General features: G+C 48.1%; 1 protein-coding gene across 3 annotated transcripts in view; it reads left to right on the top strand.

Annotated features, from left to right (window-relative positions):
* Positions 1-16,322, top strand: part of C1H10orf90 (chromosome 1 C10orf90 homolog) — a 299,367-nt gene that overhangs the window by 160,632 nt on the left and 122,413 nt on the right. For 2 of the 3 annotated variants that reach the window (XM_007478239.3, XM_056795168.1), the window contains one exon: positions 13,627-13,718. In XM_007478239.3, the coding sequence (XP_007478301.2) occupies positions 13,627-13,718 (92 nt within the window). Of the gene's footprint in view, positions 1-9,057; positions 9,240-13,626; positions 13,719-16,322 lie in introns of those variants that run through there. The other variant, XM_056795165.1, reaches the window with a different exon arrangement.

The raw sequence follows: 16,322 nt of genomic DNA on the forward strand, positions 1-16,322 counted from the left end.
TAAACTTTATCTGCCTTCATTTCCTTATCTGTGAAACTGAGGGGGTGGAACCTGATGCCACTGAAGCTTGTTCCCATTCTAAATTTAAAAAATAAAACCTTTCCTTTGTATAAGAATCAATATTGTATATTGGACCTAAGGCAGAAAATGGATAAGGGCCAAGCAATGGGGGTTGTAATTTGCCTGGGGTCACACAGCTAATAAGTATCTGAAGCCACATTTGAACCCAGGACTTCCCATCTCCAGGCCTGACTCTTTATCCAATGAGCCACATCACTTCCTCCCTCCCCACCCTGCCCAATTCTGAATTTAAGACCTGCAGCTCATCCTTTGGCTCTGTCCTCTAGTCTGTCCTGCATACCTACTGTGTGGTTAGTAAGTCAATCAGCAAGCATTATGTGCCTGGAATGGTGCTAAGGGGCAGAGGACCCAATAACCCCTGCCCTGAGGGGCTCATATTATTTTTTTACTTAAAATTTTCATTCTGAATTTAACCACCAAGTAAAAGAAGTATTTTCATGTATGGAGACAGAACAGAAAGAGAAATGGATATGAAACTCTCCTTTCCAGCTTACTTGCTAAGTATGTGATAAAATCAACTTGGAACTTTCTTCTATATAACAGTTATTATTGGTATTTTTAATGTTCTCATCACCTTCATTTCCTTTATAACCTCCCATATCTCACAGAGAGTTATCCCTCTTTTTTTTTTAACTCTAACCTTCTGTCTTAGAATCAATACTGTGTATTGGTTCCAAGGCAGAAGAGTGGTAAGGCCTAGGCAATGGGGGTTAAGTGACTTGCCCAGGGTCATCCAGCTGGGAAGTGTCTGAGGCCAGATTTGAGCCCAGAACCTCCCATCTCTGGGCCTGACTCTCAATCCACTGGGCCACCCAGCTGCCACATCCCTATTTTTTAAAATATTAAGGAGGGGGTAGGAACGATCAAAACCTAACACAATGAAAAACCTGGTTTCTGTTTGATGTTCCACTCCCATGGCCCCCACCTCTACAAAGAAGAGTAGGGAAGGATCCTCTCACATCCTTGGGCCTTGGGGACCAGACTTGGACTTTGTCATTTTACAACATACCCTTCTGATTATTTCATGGCTGGTGTTCTTTCCATTTCTGTAGCCATTGTATTCATAGAGATTCCCCAGTTCGGCTTATTTCACTTGGCATCATCAGTTGAGAACAGTCTTCCCGTGCTTCTCTGAATTCATCATGTTTGTTATTCTTAGGAGCTCCCGTTCCCATGGACAGCACATCCCTAGCTTTGTCTGATGATGCTAGGAGCCACCCACAAGGACTCTAGTGAGCCATACAAGATGGTTTTGAGCCCTTTCCCTCCTGCCCGTCTCCATTCTTCTCAACTCCAGACTGTGAGCTAATTGGCGTGGGTAGCTCTGGGTAAGAGCACTAAGCTAAGAAAACTTTCCAGAATATATATTGCCCTTCCCACAGGAACTCTTCTCCTTTTGGAGCCACCCTCTTTGGTCCTGCCTTGTCAAGTACCAAATAGGCAGAGACAGAAGCCATTGGAGGATATTTTAGTCTCCCCCAATATCTCAAAGGCTGGTCATCTTTAGTCCCTCCTCCCCCTCTTGGAGAGGAAGCCCAAATCCCCCTGACTTTTCCGATTCTCCCTTCTTGAGACGAGGCCGACTGATTAGCCAGGCCCTTTCAGCTGTTGTGTGTTCTGTCTGTCTAACCTCCAGATGATAATTAGAAGGAGGCAGGAAGAAACCTGTGCTAATGAGCCTGCAGGGATACCTGTGCTTTCCCCAGCACACCTTTGCTGTTATCTCCTTTCCTGAGCTTCACGTTCACCAGCCCACGCTTGGTTGTCTTGTTTCTCTAGTTTGGGGGAGTCGGAAGGGCAGGCTCTCATCCCCCAACTGAGGGCAAATGCTTGATGACTTGGTGCTGACAAGATGACGTGCAGCCAAACCTTAGGCACTGTCTCTTGCTCCCAGATTTGGAGAAGGAAAGAGGAGCAAGCTTAGGTTTTGATCAGAGAATGCAGCTGCTGCCTACCTCATGCCAGAGGTTGGTGTCCACAGAAGCACAGAATGTCAGAGTTGATAGGGACCCCAGCAGCTGTCTAGTCTAACCCGTATCCCCAGAAGAATCTGCGATCCAACGCAGCTGATGGGTTGTTATCCAGCCTCTTCTGAATACTTCCAATGATGGAGAACCCTCTCCCTCCCAAGACAGCCCATTACCTTTGGGGCAGCCTTTCCTGGGAGGAAATTTCAGCCTTTTATTGCATTCCTTCCATCTATTGCTCCCATTCCTACCTTCTGGGAGACAGGTGAACCAGTAGAAAACTCCCTGAATCCCAAGATTACTTATTTTGATGAGGCCGGCATCCCCCCAGTGTGGATACTCTTTCCCCTCCTGAACTGGGCAGCCCATCCAGACCCTCTCAGTTGGGGACAGTTCTTGTCCATACTGTCCACAAATCTGTCATAGAGGATTTGCACAAATACCTTCCTCTGGGTCTTTGAATAGTTCATGGATGCCAGTACCTCCTGGATCATCATTTCTTGCTCTTGGTACATAACCAGTCTACCTCCCTGTTCCTTGATAACTTGACAATTGTTATTTTATGCTATTTCTCCCAAGCATATCATTATTGGTAAGACAACACTCATTCCCACCATGCCTTTCTGTTACCTTTGGGTTCCCTGTGATCTTGGGTCTCTCAGTTTCGTGACATCCCACAATTCAGAGCTCAATTGTGTTCTTGGAAGAATACAAGCATTAAAATCCCAGACTTCTGCAACAGGGAGCAGCTTTGTGTCTTTCCCAAGTCTTGTCCAGTCTGATAGTCCTTTCTGGGGTTAGCTGATCGTCCATAGGCATGGCAGTTCAAGACATTTGGACTAATGCCCTCAGTCACTGGGTGTATTTGCTAAGCAGGCAATTGGCACTCGTTATCCACTTGATCTTTCCTCTGTGGATTACTTGGCCAATCTCATTCACATGGACATGGGTCTTAGTGTGGCGCCATTAAAGTGTCCGGCAAATCGATGCAATCAATACCATGCCACCCATAACAATAGGGTCCTGGATTTAGAGCTAGAAAGGATCTTGGAGCTTGTCTGCTGAGAAATCTTCAAGCTGTTGATCACCTGCCTAGGTCAGTAATTTTTTTCCAGGGAGGCATGCTAATGGAGGCTACAGGAGGATTTTCCCAGTTGTACGTGTGAAGCTGCTACTGTGGGTATGCGGGTCAGTGCCAGTTTTTAACTACCCCAAGGGACACATATTTGGTTCACAAGGAGGAAAAAGGCTGGAAGCTTCTACAGGGAAGGGAGTAGAGTGAAGGATTCCTGGGCAGGAACAGGTACAGGGTAGGTAGGCGTGGTTGTGTTGAAGACGATTCCTATGAGTGGCTCTCACAGAGAGGATGGGATGAGATGCAGCTTTCCTCTCTCCAGGTGATCAAATTCTAGCCCAGACTCCTGCTTTGGAGACCACAAATGTCATCTAATCCCCTCACTGAGGACACCAATGTCCAAGGAAGTTGTGTCTTAGAAGTCATGGGCGACAAGTTACACCTGTCATTGCTCATGGAAGACCTCACCATTCACAGGGAATCTCTTTTCAGAAGGATTTTCTCCCGTGGTAAAGACCTTGGGCTAGCATATGACTTTACTCTTGATTTTCCATATAAATAACCAAAGGACTGTCAACCAAGTCATGTCTGTGGTTGGAGTTATCAAGGAACTAGAGGAATGTTCCTTAACTCAATAAATGTCCCTCCTCCCCCTAGCAAAAAGCAAACCAGAAGATGCCCAAATCATCCACATAGATTTTCGAGGTGACTCAAATAAGAATCAGTGTTTTATGGTAGAAAAAGCCCTGGACTGTGAGTCCAGATCCCTTCATTCTAGTCCTGCCCCTTTCCTGTGGTATCTGTGTGGCCTTCATCAAATTTAGATCTTTCATAAAATGAAAGGTTGGAGTCCGCAACCATCCAGATGAGGATGGCCAGGAGGGTCAGAGGCATTGTGGTCAAATCATTTGAGAAATGGTTAAAGAAACTGACTATTTAGCCTGGAAAAAGAAGAAACAGTGGGGGATGCCATGCATAACTTCCTTCAAGGATGTGAAGAATCATCTTTGGGAAGGATTTAGACTTGTTTAACTTGGCCCCAGAGGGCAAAGCCAGGAGTGTTGTAAGGAGGATACAAAGAGGAAGCAAAGAGATCCATGCTACAGTGCAAAAAACACTGTCTCTGCAGTCAGAGGATGTAGTTCAAATCCCAACTATGGAACTAGCTGCATGATCTTGGACAAGTCACTTAATCTTCCCCACCCCCAGCCCCTCCTCAGCAGCAAAGTGAAAGGGTTAGACTTGAGGGCTTCTGGGGTCTTTTCCAGCTTTAGATCTAGGAACCAACAAGCCCACATGTGAACTGGACTTCCTTGAAGAGAGTTGTTTTCTTGTGACTTTGCTTAAAGAGAACAGCTGACCTCACATTGATTACACCGTAGGGAGAATTCTTGTTCAGGCATGAGTTGGAATAGATGGTTTGGAGGCCCCTCCCAGGTCAGAAGTTCTATGATTCTGAGCTCCATAGTCCCTCCCCCCTGGGCGTCCTGTGATCCCCCCATTCTCTACCTTGAGGGGCCACTCATCTCCTTGTCCTTGCCCAAGTTTAGTCTAGGCTACAGGTAAGGAGAAGACTTACAAAAGCCAATGTGCACTAGAAATTGTTCTCTAAAACACAGGAACAAAGAATGATGCCATGGAAAGGACTCCGGCTCTGCCATCAGAGCACCTGGAGGCAGATCTTGCCTCTGAGGCTTATTATTATCTGTAAGTCACGCTACCTCCCTGTGCCTCAGTTTCCTTCTCTGTAAAATGAAGGGTAGGCTCAATATGATCGTATAAGAAGAGCCACCCGGTGACCATGATCCTGGATGGCAGAGGGGCCGCTCTCTGCCTCCTCCAAGAGGATGCTCGCATCTGTTGAGCAGAGATAAAGGATAATCACTGCATGGCGCAAACACATCACTGAGCAGGGCTCAGGCTTCTGCTTGGCATCTTCTTCGGAGTGCAGCATAGGTCTCGGGGCTGTGCTACTCCTTCCAGCCCCCTGATGGGAGCCCAGCTCCTAATGGCACTCATAATGAGAGATTGACGACTCTGAGCATGGATGAGCTCCATTTGTCCGGCGTGTGGAGGAGCCTGTAATCAGCTCGGCAGGCAGGCGGGCGGTCGGTCGCCTCCAGACTGGGGGCTGCACACCCCCTGACCAATAATTCAGAGGGAACAACCAGCCCAAAACAAACCCACACCGAAGAAACAAAAACTCTTGCTGCTCCTGGCAAAGAGAGGAAGTCCATCCCGACGTGGAGAAAATTTGGGGGCACGAATTTACAGAATGAGTTGGGGGCTTTGAGAGCCCTTTTGGCGACATGCTGCCTCTCCTCTGAACTTCTGAGTGCCCCCCAGTTAGGCTGCAGAACACGGGGCTCAGCTTCCTCCAACACCTGCTGCTCTCTTTGGTATTTTTTAAAATTTCACACTAAAACCAAGGCCTCCTCCCCCTCCTTGTCCTATTTAATAGCCATTCAATGAGCATTTGTTGAGGACCTCCTATGTGCCAAGGACTGGGCTGGGAACTAGAGTCTCTATCAGGAAAATATAGTGTCTGTCTGCCCTCAAGGGCTTACACTGAGAGACAGGAAGGATTCATCACGTACAGTTAAATCAATCTACAGTCTTTAGTAAGCACCTACTATGTGCTGGTCAGTGTGCTTGGCAATGGAGATTCAAAGGCAAAAAGGTAACAGGTTCTGCCCCCAGAAAGGTTAGGTACACATAGAAGTAAAAAGAAAACAGATAACAACAATGATGAGGGCAAACACTGGTGTCGCACCTACTGTGTGCCAGGCCCTTTGACTCTCACAATAACTCTGGGAGGGAGATGCCTTTATAACTTCCATTCCACAGATGAGGAAACTGAGGCAGACAGTGATGAAGTGACTTGCTCAAAGTCACACAGTTAGTAAGTATGTGAGGTTGGATTAGAATTCAGGTCTTCTGATTCCAAGCCTAGTGCTCTGTGCATTGTGCCACCTAACTGTTCTCTTTGAGAGTGATCCCAACTGGGAGTAGGAGGAGAAGCTTCATGTAGGAGGTAGCCCTGGGGCTGAGTCTTGGATGAGTCAGGGTTTCAAAGATGCTGAGAGAAGGAAGGAGAACATCCTTGGTACAGGGGACGGACAGAATGGGCAAAACCAGAGCATAGGGGTGAAAGATGGAAATCTGCAAAGGTTCCAGGCGGCACCAAGTGCTCCCTCCTCTGAGGCTCTGAGCCTCATCGGTGTGCCCATCCTCTGCTTAAACAAGGCAGAAACTTGACCCTTGGCCTGGCATCCCATTTCTCAGGGAAAAGGGAGGTTCCACACTGGGATGTCCCTGTTCTGATGAAATCATAGGTCTGCACCAAGTCCCACCACCAGAAAGCCCTCCTCAGCCTGGTAGTGGAATGGAGATGACTCCAGCGTCCTGAAGGTTCCAGCAGTGTGATGGCACCATGCAGGAAAGACCTGAGTTCAGACTGGGTGATGGACTGTGTGCCAGCATAGATGACATAGGGAGCGGAGCTGTTTGGCCATAATAATTCTCAGAGGCCGCTGGCCAAGCCTGGAGGGGCCCAACCAACAGAGCAAGAGCCCGCAGGGATGAAATCACTGGTTCTCACAGCCCCAAAGTCCCCTGGATCTCATCTCTGAGCCTTGGGGGAAGACTCACAACATCTTCCATTCCCAAAGGTCTCAGGAAAGACATAGACAGGCTGAGAATTTGTTTTGTGTGATTATCTGTATGTTGTTTTCAAAGGTTTTGTTTGTCTTTTTCTCATGGAGGCAGAGAGAGGGGAGCTAGTGATGAGACAAAGGAAGGAAGGAAGGAAGGAAGGAAGGAAGGAAGGAAGGAAGGAAGGAAGGAAGGAAGGAAGGAAGGAAGGAAGGAAGGAAGGGAGGGAGGGAGGGAGGGAGGGAGGGAGGGAGGAAGGAAGGAAGGAAGGAAGGAAGGAAGGAAGGAAGGAAGGAAGGAAGGAAGGAAGGAGGGAAGGAGGGAAGGAAGGAAGGAAGGAGGGAAGGAAGGGAGGGAGGGAGGGAGGGAGGAAGGAAGGAAGGAGGGAAGGAGGGAAGGAGGGAAGGAAGGAGGGAAGGAGGGAAGGAAGGAGGGAAGGAAGGGAGGGAGGGAGGAAGGAAGGAAGGAAGGAAGGAAGGAAGGAAGGAAGGAAGGAAGGAAGGAAGGAAGGAAGGAGGGAAGGAAGGAAGGAAGGAGGGAAGGAGGGAAGGAAGGAAGGAAGGAGGGAAGGAAGGAAGGAAGGAGGGAAGGAAGGGAGGGAGGGAGGGAGGGAGGAAGGAAGGAAGGAAGGAACAAAGGAAGGAGGGAGGGAAGGAAGGAAGGAGGGAAGGAAGGAAGGAAGGAAGGAAGGAGGGAAGGAAGGAAGGAAGGAGGGAAGGAAGGAAGGAAGGAAGGAAGGAAGGAAGGAACAAAGGAAGGAGGGAGGGAAGGAAGGAAGGAGGGAAGGAAGGAGGAAGGAAGGAAGGAAGGAAGGAAGGAAGGAAGGAAGGAGGGAGGGAAGGAAGGAAGGAGGGAAGGAAGGAAGGAGGGAAGGAAGGAAGGAAGGAGGGAAGGAAGGAAGGAGGGAAGGAAGGAGGGAGGGAAGGAAGGAGGGAAGGAAGGAAGGAAGGAAGGAAGGAAGGAAGGAAGGAAGGAAGGAAGGAAGGAAGGAAGGAAGGAAGGAAGGAAGGAAGGAGGGAGGGAAGGAAGGAGGGAAGGAAGGAAGGAAGGAAGGAAGGAAGGAAGGAAGGAAGGAAGGAAGGAAGGAAGGAAGGAAGGAAGGAAGGAAGGAAGGAAGGAAGGAAGGAAGGAAGGAAGGAGGGAGGGAAGGAAGGAAGGAAGGAAGGAAGGAAGGAAGGAAGGAGGGAAGGAGGGAAGGAAGGAAGGAAGGAGGGAAGGAAGGGAGGGAGGGAGGGAGGGAGGGAGGATTACCAAGGAAGGAAGGAAAGATTTATGAAGGAAAAAGCTACTAACAGTCTCATAATTTAATTTTAACTATTACAGCTCTGGAGTCAAGAAAACTGAGGTTCAGTTCCTGCCTCTACATATCCTGGCTGTGTGACCCTGAGCAAGTCACTTAATCCATCACTTGATTGGTAGAAGGAGTTAATTCACTAGGCAAAAGAATTCTCAAGTGGGGTTCAAAACTGAGGAGGGTCACATATTTCATATATTAAAATATGCTGATGCCAGGCTGAAGGCTGCTGATATCCCTGGTTGCATCTGAGCTTGATATGCCAGGTTATTCCCATTTTAGAGATGAGGAAACAGATGATGTGATTTGCCTCTCCTAGGGAGCAAAGGTGGAATTTCTTCTCAGCTCTTCTGACTAGGAATCATGCAGGAATGGTCAGAATGTGCTTTAATACACTCTTTAGACCTAGGAAAGGAGGGATCTGCCTCTTTTCTTAAGATGTGATAAACAGATCAGAACAGGCTAGGAATGCTCCCGGAAGGGCAGACTGCTAAGAAGGGAATCAAAAATGACTCATTTTCACTTGGAAAGGAGGTTCAAAGAGCCCCTCCCCTCACGCAGAGCACCATTTACTGAAAGTCGAAAGAGAGCGCCTGAGCAATCTTGGTCATTGTGAGCAATTGTGGCTATTGTTGTTCAGTCACTTCAGTCATGTCTGACTCTTCATGATCTCATTTGGGGTTTTCCTGGAAAAGTTCCTGGAGTGGCTGGCCATTTTCTTCTCCATCTCATTTGACAGATGAGGAAACTGAGGCAAATGGGGTTAAGTGACTTGCCCAGGTCACACAGCTAGTAAATGTCTGAGACTGGATTTGAATTCGGGTCTTCCTGATTCCAGATCCAATGCTCTATCCATGGCCTCCCCTAGTTGCCCAGTATGCCTCCTGACTTGAACAGAGTGCAGAATTGGCACTGGCTGCTTCCTAACCGCCAGGCTTGGAAGCTGGAATCCTGCCCTCCTGGCCTGGTCGCCATGTAAACATTCCGTCCACTCGATGCCTGATCACAGGTTCTGATCGGAGGGGAGAGGTTGGAGGTGGACCTTCGAGAGAAGCGTTTGTTCACATTGAACCCGCCCTCTTTGGCCTTTGCTTGGCCTCACCTTTACTTTCCTTGAGCCCTCGGTCCTTGAAACATTATTGGAGTATGCTCAGGCCACCTGAGGCAGGTAGGGTGCAACTGAGACCCCCCCAAAGCCAACTCTGATCAGCGGATGGCAAAGGTGCTAAAGCTGACTCTCACCAAAAGCCCTCTCTGAGAGTCCTCTTTCAACAGAGTGGACCAGAGGCTTGTAGATGGAGAGCTAGAAGGTACCAGCTCCCCAGTTTTACAGATGAGGAAACCAAGGCACAAAGAAACTCACTGGCATGCCAGGGGTCACACAGCTAATGATTGTCTGAGGCAGGACTCGAACTCAAGTCATTGTAACATCAAGTCCAGGATTCTATCTGCTGTGTCCCCCAGATGTCTAGGAATGAGGGTGCCTTTTAAAAAGTCAGAGCTTTCTTTTAGGTGCCGTATGAATCCACCAGATAAAGCTTTGGATGTCATATATTAAAGAAGGAAACACAATGGCACTTGAATACAGAAGGGAGGGAGGGAACTGAGTAGGAATTGTAGCATAATCTTTCTAAAAGCAGCCAAGGGCATCCTGTGGAGCTCTAGGTTCAAAGCCAAGAGGAGCTGTGTTCAAATCCAGGGTCAGATACTGCCTAGCTGTGTGATCTTGGACAATTCGCTTCATCTGTGCCTGCCTCCGTTTCCTCATTTTTTAAATGGGGATAATACCTGAAGAATTTATGTCTTGGGGGTATTGGGAAGCTTGGTTGTGATCACACATCATAGAGGGTACCCCCACCCCGAGTCTTTGTGCAGGCTTAGTCTGTGAAAGCTTAAAATGCCCCAAGAATTTTGGGACCCCCTACATAAAAAACTTGTCATGTTCGAGCAAAGAACACTGATTCCACACTAAGTGCTGAGGGCACAAAGGAAAACCAATGATCCTGGGCTCAAGCCGACTTCATTCTAAAGCCTCAGAAAACATAGGTGTAACTGGGCACTCGAGAAGCACACGCAGAGGAGATGGAAGGTCTTCTGGCTGGGGGAGCTGGGAAAGGCCTCCCGGAAAGGGAGGGGGTCGAGCCGAACTCTGAAAAGAATCAGAGATTGTCCGAGATGGAGATGAGGAGAGAGAACATTCCAGGAAGCGGACAGTACAAAGCCCTGCAGGTTGGAAATAGGTGTGAGGAATGGCAGGGAAGCCAGGGCGGCCCAACCCTAGAGTGCGGGGAGGGGGGAGGGGCTGTAAGAAGGCTCTGATAGTTGCCCTCTGAGGGACCACAGCAGTGATGATCAGCAGAGCCGACCCAGCCAGCCTTCAAGGCCTAGAGCCCCAGCCACCAACGTTGTTGCTCTTGTTAAATCTAGAAGAAATGTGAGGATGAGTCAGGCCATTTGATTAGGGAATGCTTTCAGGGTGCCTTGTAAAGGCTTCCAGGAAAACCAGGATCGGACCAGTCTGAGCCTGGGTGAGAGACAGGGTGCCACATTCCTGGGGCCATGACTGTAGGGAGGCCCTGAAGGGACTCGAGTGATCTCGCTGAACCCCCTCGCCTTAGAGAAAAAGACTGAAGCCCAGCAAGGTTCAGCTCTGTGCCCAAAGCCACACAGCTTTCCGTGGTACCTGCTGGTCGCTTCCAACAAGCCTTTTCCTTTCCTGCTCACTGAGGAAGGAATGCGTCGCTCTCCAGCCTTGGAATCCAAAATGTGAACTTGGCATGGTCCAGTCACCTGCCTCCCTCCCTCCTACTCTCTCTTCATTTCCCTTTGCCATTCCCCTTTCTTCCCTTCCATCCTTAGTTTTGAATAGCCTTAGGCAAATTCTCTCACCTGTCCTTGCCTCAGTTTCCTCCCTGCCTCTCCCTGTAGGAGAGTTCTAAAGAAAGTAGCAGTGTAGTAATAGGGGTCCTTGTTTACTAAAGAGAGAAGGAATAGAACTTTGGGCTCCTCCTCAATTAGGGTCAGATTCTTCCCTAGAAGCCATCCCAGCTGTGTGGGAAAGACATTTTGAATCAATGGTTCTAAAAGATGCAGGTGGGTCTTTGAAATGGGGAAAGGAAATAGGCGCTTTGCAGGCCAGTTTCCATCCTAGGGGAGCCTCAGGGCTATTGATCAGCTGCAGATGAAGGGGAGGGAAGAAGTAGGAGGGGCCACTGAGGAGGAGGAGGAGGAGCTGCCTCGTTCCCCTACTTGGGGGCCTCAGTGTCGCAGACCCCCCACTGCCGCTCTAGCTAGGAGACAAGGATGCAGTCGGGGTCCTGGGCTTCATCAGCCCTGCTTTCTTCTGCAGGGCAGCAGGTACCAATAGGATGGTTTTCTGCATCTTCACTGAATTGATAAACAGGGAAGTTCGGCACTCGTGTCGCCTAGCCACTGGGGAGAGGGACGCTGCACCATCCTTGCTCGTTGGCAGCAGGATAAGGGGGCACCTCGTCTTCTCATCGCGTGATCGGAGGCACGCATCGATTGCAGGAAGCCAGAGTAATAGCCTTGGAAGGGAGCTCCGCAGGAAGGAGTTGTCCCTGGAACATCCCAACCAAATGGTGATTTGGCCTCTGCCCGAAGACCTCTGGGGTGTGTGTGGGGGGACCCACAACCCTCTGAGGCTGTTCCCTCCACTCACATTGGTGGCTGGGTCTTACTACCTGAAGCCCAAGTTTGACTCCCCACCATCCACCCAGCAGAATAAGGCATTCGAATCCCTCCTACTTTTTCGAGTAGAGGAGAACTGAGGATCAAGGACAGATGCTGATCAGCCAGGGGGTGCCTGCCCAGATTATAGCAGGGATGGGGATTCGAATTGTGCTGCGCTGAACTACAACAGTGGATCCATGACTGAAGGCAAGAACAAGCACCTGGGAGAAAATGGAAGTGATGCAGTGGCTGAAGATAGCAGTGATAATGAAAGCCATGAAAACCACCCATCTTCATCTAAAAGCATGTTGAGTGACAGCTTCCAGGGCTTGGCTTGGCTGGTTCTCTGTAACTCCCCAGAGAATCTGCGCCTCAGAGGGGGTCAGAGCCTTCCCCTCCTCCAGCTGAGGCCATTGTCCTTGCACCAAGAAAGAAGCTCTCCCATGTCTGTGACGCCACCTCGAACCCTTTGGATGTTCCCCACCCAACCTGCATTTTCTCCTCTGAGATGGAGACGTGGCCTTTGTTCTTGCCAGCGCCATCCCCTCTTCACAGGGCATGGCTTCTGCCCCTTCTTTGGTGGGGTGCCCCAGCACCATCTCTCCCCTTTCATTCTCCATCTCTCACTATTTACTGACTCACTTCTAGATGTCTGCAGACCCATGAAGGTCTCCCACCTTTCAAACAAGCCACCCCTTTCCCCAAACCCTACCACCCTCTAGGCACCCTCGCCTTCCCGGGCAGAGTCAAGAGAAAGCAGCCTCGCTCACTGTTTCCACTAGCCCTCTTCTTGTGCCCATCTCTCCCCCTCTTGCTCTCATTTCTACTCGGGTGCCATCTTTGGATTCTCCCTTTTTCTGACTTCTCTCCATCTGCTTCTCTGCACTCACACTCATCCTAATCCAGGCTCTCAACATCTCTCCTTGGAGCCCTTGCGATGCTTCCCATCGCTCATCCCTGGCTTTCCCCCAAGCTTGGCCCGTGAGCCCCCTCATCTCTGCACCCCTCAAAACTCAGTCCAAATGCCAGCTCCCCCAGGAAGCCCGTCCTGCTGTCCTGCCACCCCTCCCCCTTCGTCCCCAGCTTCTAGAGCTCTACCTGAATTGACCTTGTCTGCATTTTGCATATCGAAGGGTCCGTAGCTTCTCCCCATGCAGATTGTGATCTCTAAGAAGAAAGTGATGGGTTCAGCTTTGACTCTGTCACCAGTACCTGGCCATAGTAGATGCGTAATAAATGTTTGTTGACTGACTGCTAGACTTGCCCGTCTATGAGTTGTTGGCCCCGGTAGAATCCAAGCTCATTGAATGCAGAGACTATTTCACTTCTCTCATCAGCCTGAGACCCAACATTTATTGAAATGAATTATAACAACCAGGCATCACTCAGTAAGTGCCCTCTGTGTGCCAGGCCCCCCGATAAGTGCTAGAGAAATGAACAAAAGAGCAAACAATCCCTTCCATCCACAAGTATGGTACCCTGCGCCTGGGCCCATTAAGGAGCCCCTTGACGATAGGCTTGCTAGGAGATGGGTTCAGCCCATCACTGTCTACTCCCTCTAGCACCAGCCGTGCCACTGGGGCAGAGCCTCAGCAGGCAGAGGAATCCCCTTAGAATGAGGCCAGTGCTTTGGAAATGGACCCACCCAGGGTAGGAACTGCCTTGCAGGCATCCGTGCCTGGGATTGTGCCACCGAGATGACAGGAGGTTAGTGAAGAGAAATTGAAGAATTGGCGCGACTTTATCCCGAAAGAGAATCCATTTCTTTCTGCCCATTGGCATAAAATGGGAGCCAGTGCCAACAGCCTTTGTAGAAGACTCCTAGGTGTGCCAAAGCTAATGCCGTCTCTCCTTCTTCCCAGGACTCCAGGCAAGCCCGTACAATGAGAGAAGTCAACTTTCCCTTAGGAACCTTCAGCCTGAGGTTGCAGAGAAGACATCAGACTTTGCCAAGGTAATACGCGCTTCCATCTTCTCAACACTGTGAGATTTAAAATGGTTGAGGTCTTAAACTGTAGTGAGTTAAAATGGTGGAAGATATAAATTGTGATAGATATAAGAGTGGGTGAGTAAATTGTGACCACAGAAAATATGTTTCACTACAGTGTCTTGGTTTTTAAATCAAATATAAGGTGGTCGCCAGGGAAATATTCCCAATTATTCAAATATCCAAGTCAATTGGGTTTTATAGAGATTTTAATTAACAATACAATGAGTAATCAAAGAAAAGAGAGAGAGAGTAAGAAAGGAATAAGTATGAAGGGCCTCAAGCCAATATGGCCTAGACCTGAGTCTTAAAAGAGAAATCAGTCAGTTTTTTAACACTCACCACAAGGTCTGCCTAAACAAGGATTCTAGTGACACCAGGCCAGCTCCATCTCAGCTGACTTCACCAGAGAGCCTTCCAGCCAGATACTGTTCCAAAAGGCCTCTCTCAAGAGATTTTTCCCAAGCGGTCCTCATCAGAGATCCTCCAAAAGGCTTTCTCCAAAAGGATATCTATCTCAAGAGATTCTGCTTTTTCTTATATAGGGGTTTTTCTCCTATGTCACCTCCCCTAAGTCCTTACATCTACCAATCACTGTAGACACCTTCCAAAGGACTGCCCATCTGAATTCCTGCTAAGTCGACCAATCTCCTCAGTAAGTCTGAACCAGTGAAAACACAGCTGAGTCAAATAATCTCATTAAGACAAAACTTGCCCGACCCTTTTAGGTACCTAGCATCTCATTGTATCAATTCTAAAAACAGGCCTGGCTCAAAGAACTCCTTGCCCCACCATAAGCATGGATCCAAGTACTTTCTTTGTTTAGCAAGGAGTTTTCTGCCCTAAAGCAATCTTAAGTATGGTTGGAGTAGAGCTCTTCCCATTTCTGATCCTGGCCAGTTCTCACATCAAAATGGGGAATGTTTCTCAGTAGGGAATTTGTTCCAATTAAGAATTCCCCGATGGGGAAATTTTTATCATTCACAAGTCTGAGAGATTTCAAGATTTACAACACAAAACACATTCAGCTTTAGAACTGAAGCCCCCATTGTGTAGCTGCCTTTGACTTTGTCTGGTCAGAACAAGACAGGCCAGAGAAATTGTGACCAGTGAGGGCTTCCGTTGCTTACGGGCTTCTTTGTGCTTCCGGTGCTAAAGATAAGCTGCCATTGGGGAGTGTTGAACAGAACCAATAAAAATCAAATATGGCCCAGTGAATGCTCACTTGGGATTTTCTAAGTCAGTCTGTGGCCCGCAGGGATGTCAGTTTGAGTTTAATTCCAGTGATCGACACTAGCAAGTTTAGCTTTGGTAGCATTGCGGGTTCTCCACTCATCCCATTCTTTTCAGAAATGTCCCAGGAAGAAACTGATTTGATTGGGGGGTCAAACTACAGAAAGTAGTTCCACTACAGATGTCATTCTGGTTGTGGATACTGCAGCAGAAGGTTTAACGGCCAATGGGAGTCTATGGCAGCTTCTGAAAGACTGTAAATCATGCTGGTCCACACTTCTTTTTTTAAACCCTCACCTTCCCTCTTAAAATCAATACTGTGTATTTGGTCCAAGGCAGAAGAGCAGTGAGGGCTGGGCAATGGGGGCTAAGTGACTTGCCCAGGGTCACACAGCGTGGAAGTGTCTGAGGCCAGATTTGAACCCAGGACCTCCTGTCTTTAGACCTGACTCTCAATCCACTGAGCCACCCAGTTGCCCCTTGGTCCATACTTTTTAAAGAAAAATACCTGAGTGTATTTAATGCCATTAAAATGATCTGATTAAAAAATAGCCCAAAGGACTTATTGGATACAGATTCAGCATGCAGGTAGAGTGGGTTGAGGCTACCTGTATTAAAACTAAACAGAATTTCTCAAAATTATTTTAAAAAAACCTCCCTGACATTGAAATCAAGCCCAAGCTAGGCCAGTCTGCACCATGTCAATTCCCTTTTTACAGATGAATGTTGCTCCCCCTCCAGCTTTTGCTGATGAAACAGGAAGTGAAGTTGGAAGAATAGATGAACTGAAAAGATTCAAATACATAAAGGATTTGTACTATTAATATTGGACATTTCCTTTCTGTGTTGATTCAGATTTAACTTGGGGTCAGTTGATTAACTTAGATGCTAGATGGACTCCTATTCAACTTGTATTTAATAACGTGAACTTTTCTTAGTAAACAGTGGACTCCTTGACATCTCGAATCATGGAGAAAGACAGCCATTCCAGCCCCTATGCTTATTTCTTGACCTTTAGAACCATTACTACCAAGATATATTAGGGAAACCTTAGCAAGTAATAAAAGAATAGGAGATCATTAATGATTTATTCCAAGCCTGGTCAAGGACCCTCAGAATGCCAGGGAGGGAGATTCTAAGGAGTCTTTAACCTGACTTAGGATCCTGAACAGAGCATAGACTATAAAAAAATCTGGACTCTTGGCAAGGAATGGAGTAGATCTAACAACAGCCAATAAAAACATATTGGTTTGGAGTCTTCAGAATCTGATCAGAAGGACTTTGAATTGAAAAGGGATCCAGAAAGGAGAAAACTGTACATCTTGCTAGTCTCATACC

Source organism: Monodelphis domestica, chromosome 1, assembly GCF_027887165.1.
Source record: "Monodelphis domestica isolate mMonDom1 chromosome 1, mMonDom1.pri, whole genome shotgun sequence".
NCBI lineage: Eukaryota > Metazoa > Chordata > Mammalia > Didelphimorphia > Didelphidae > Monodelphis > Monodelphis domestica.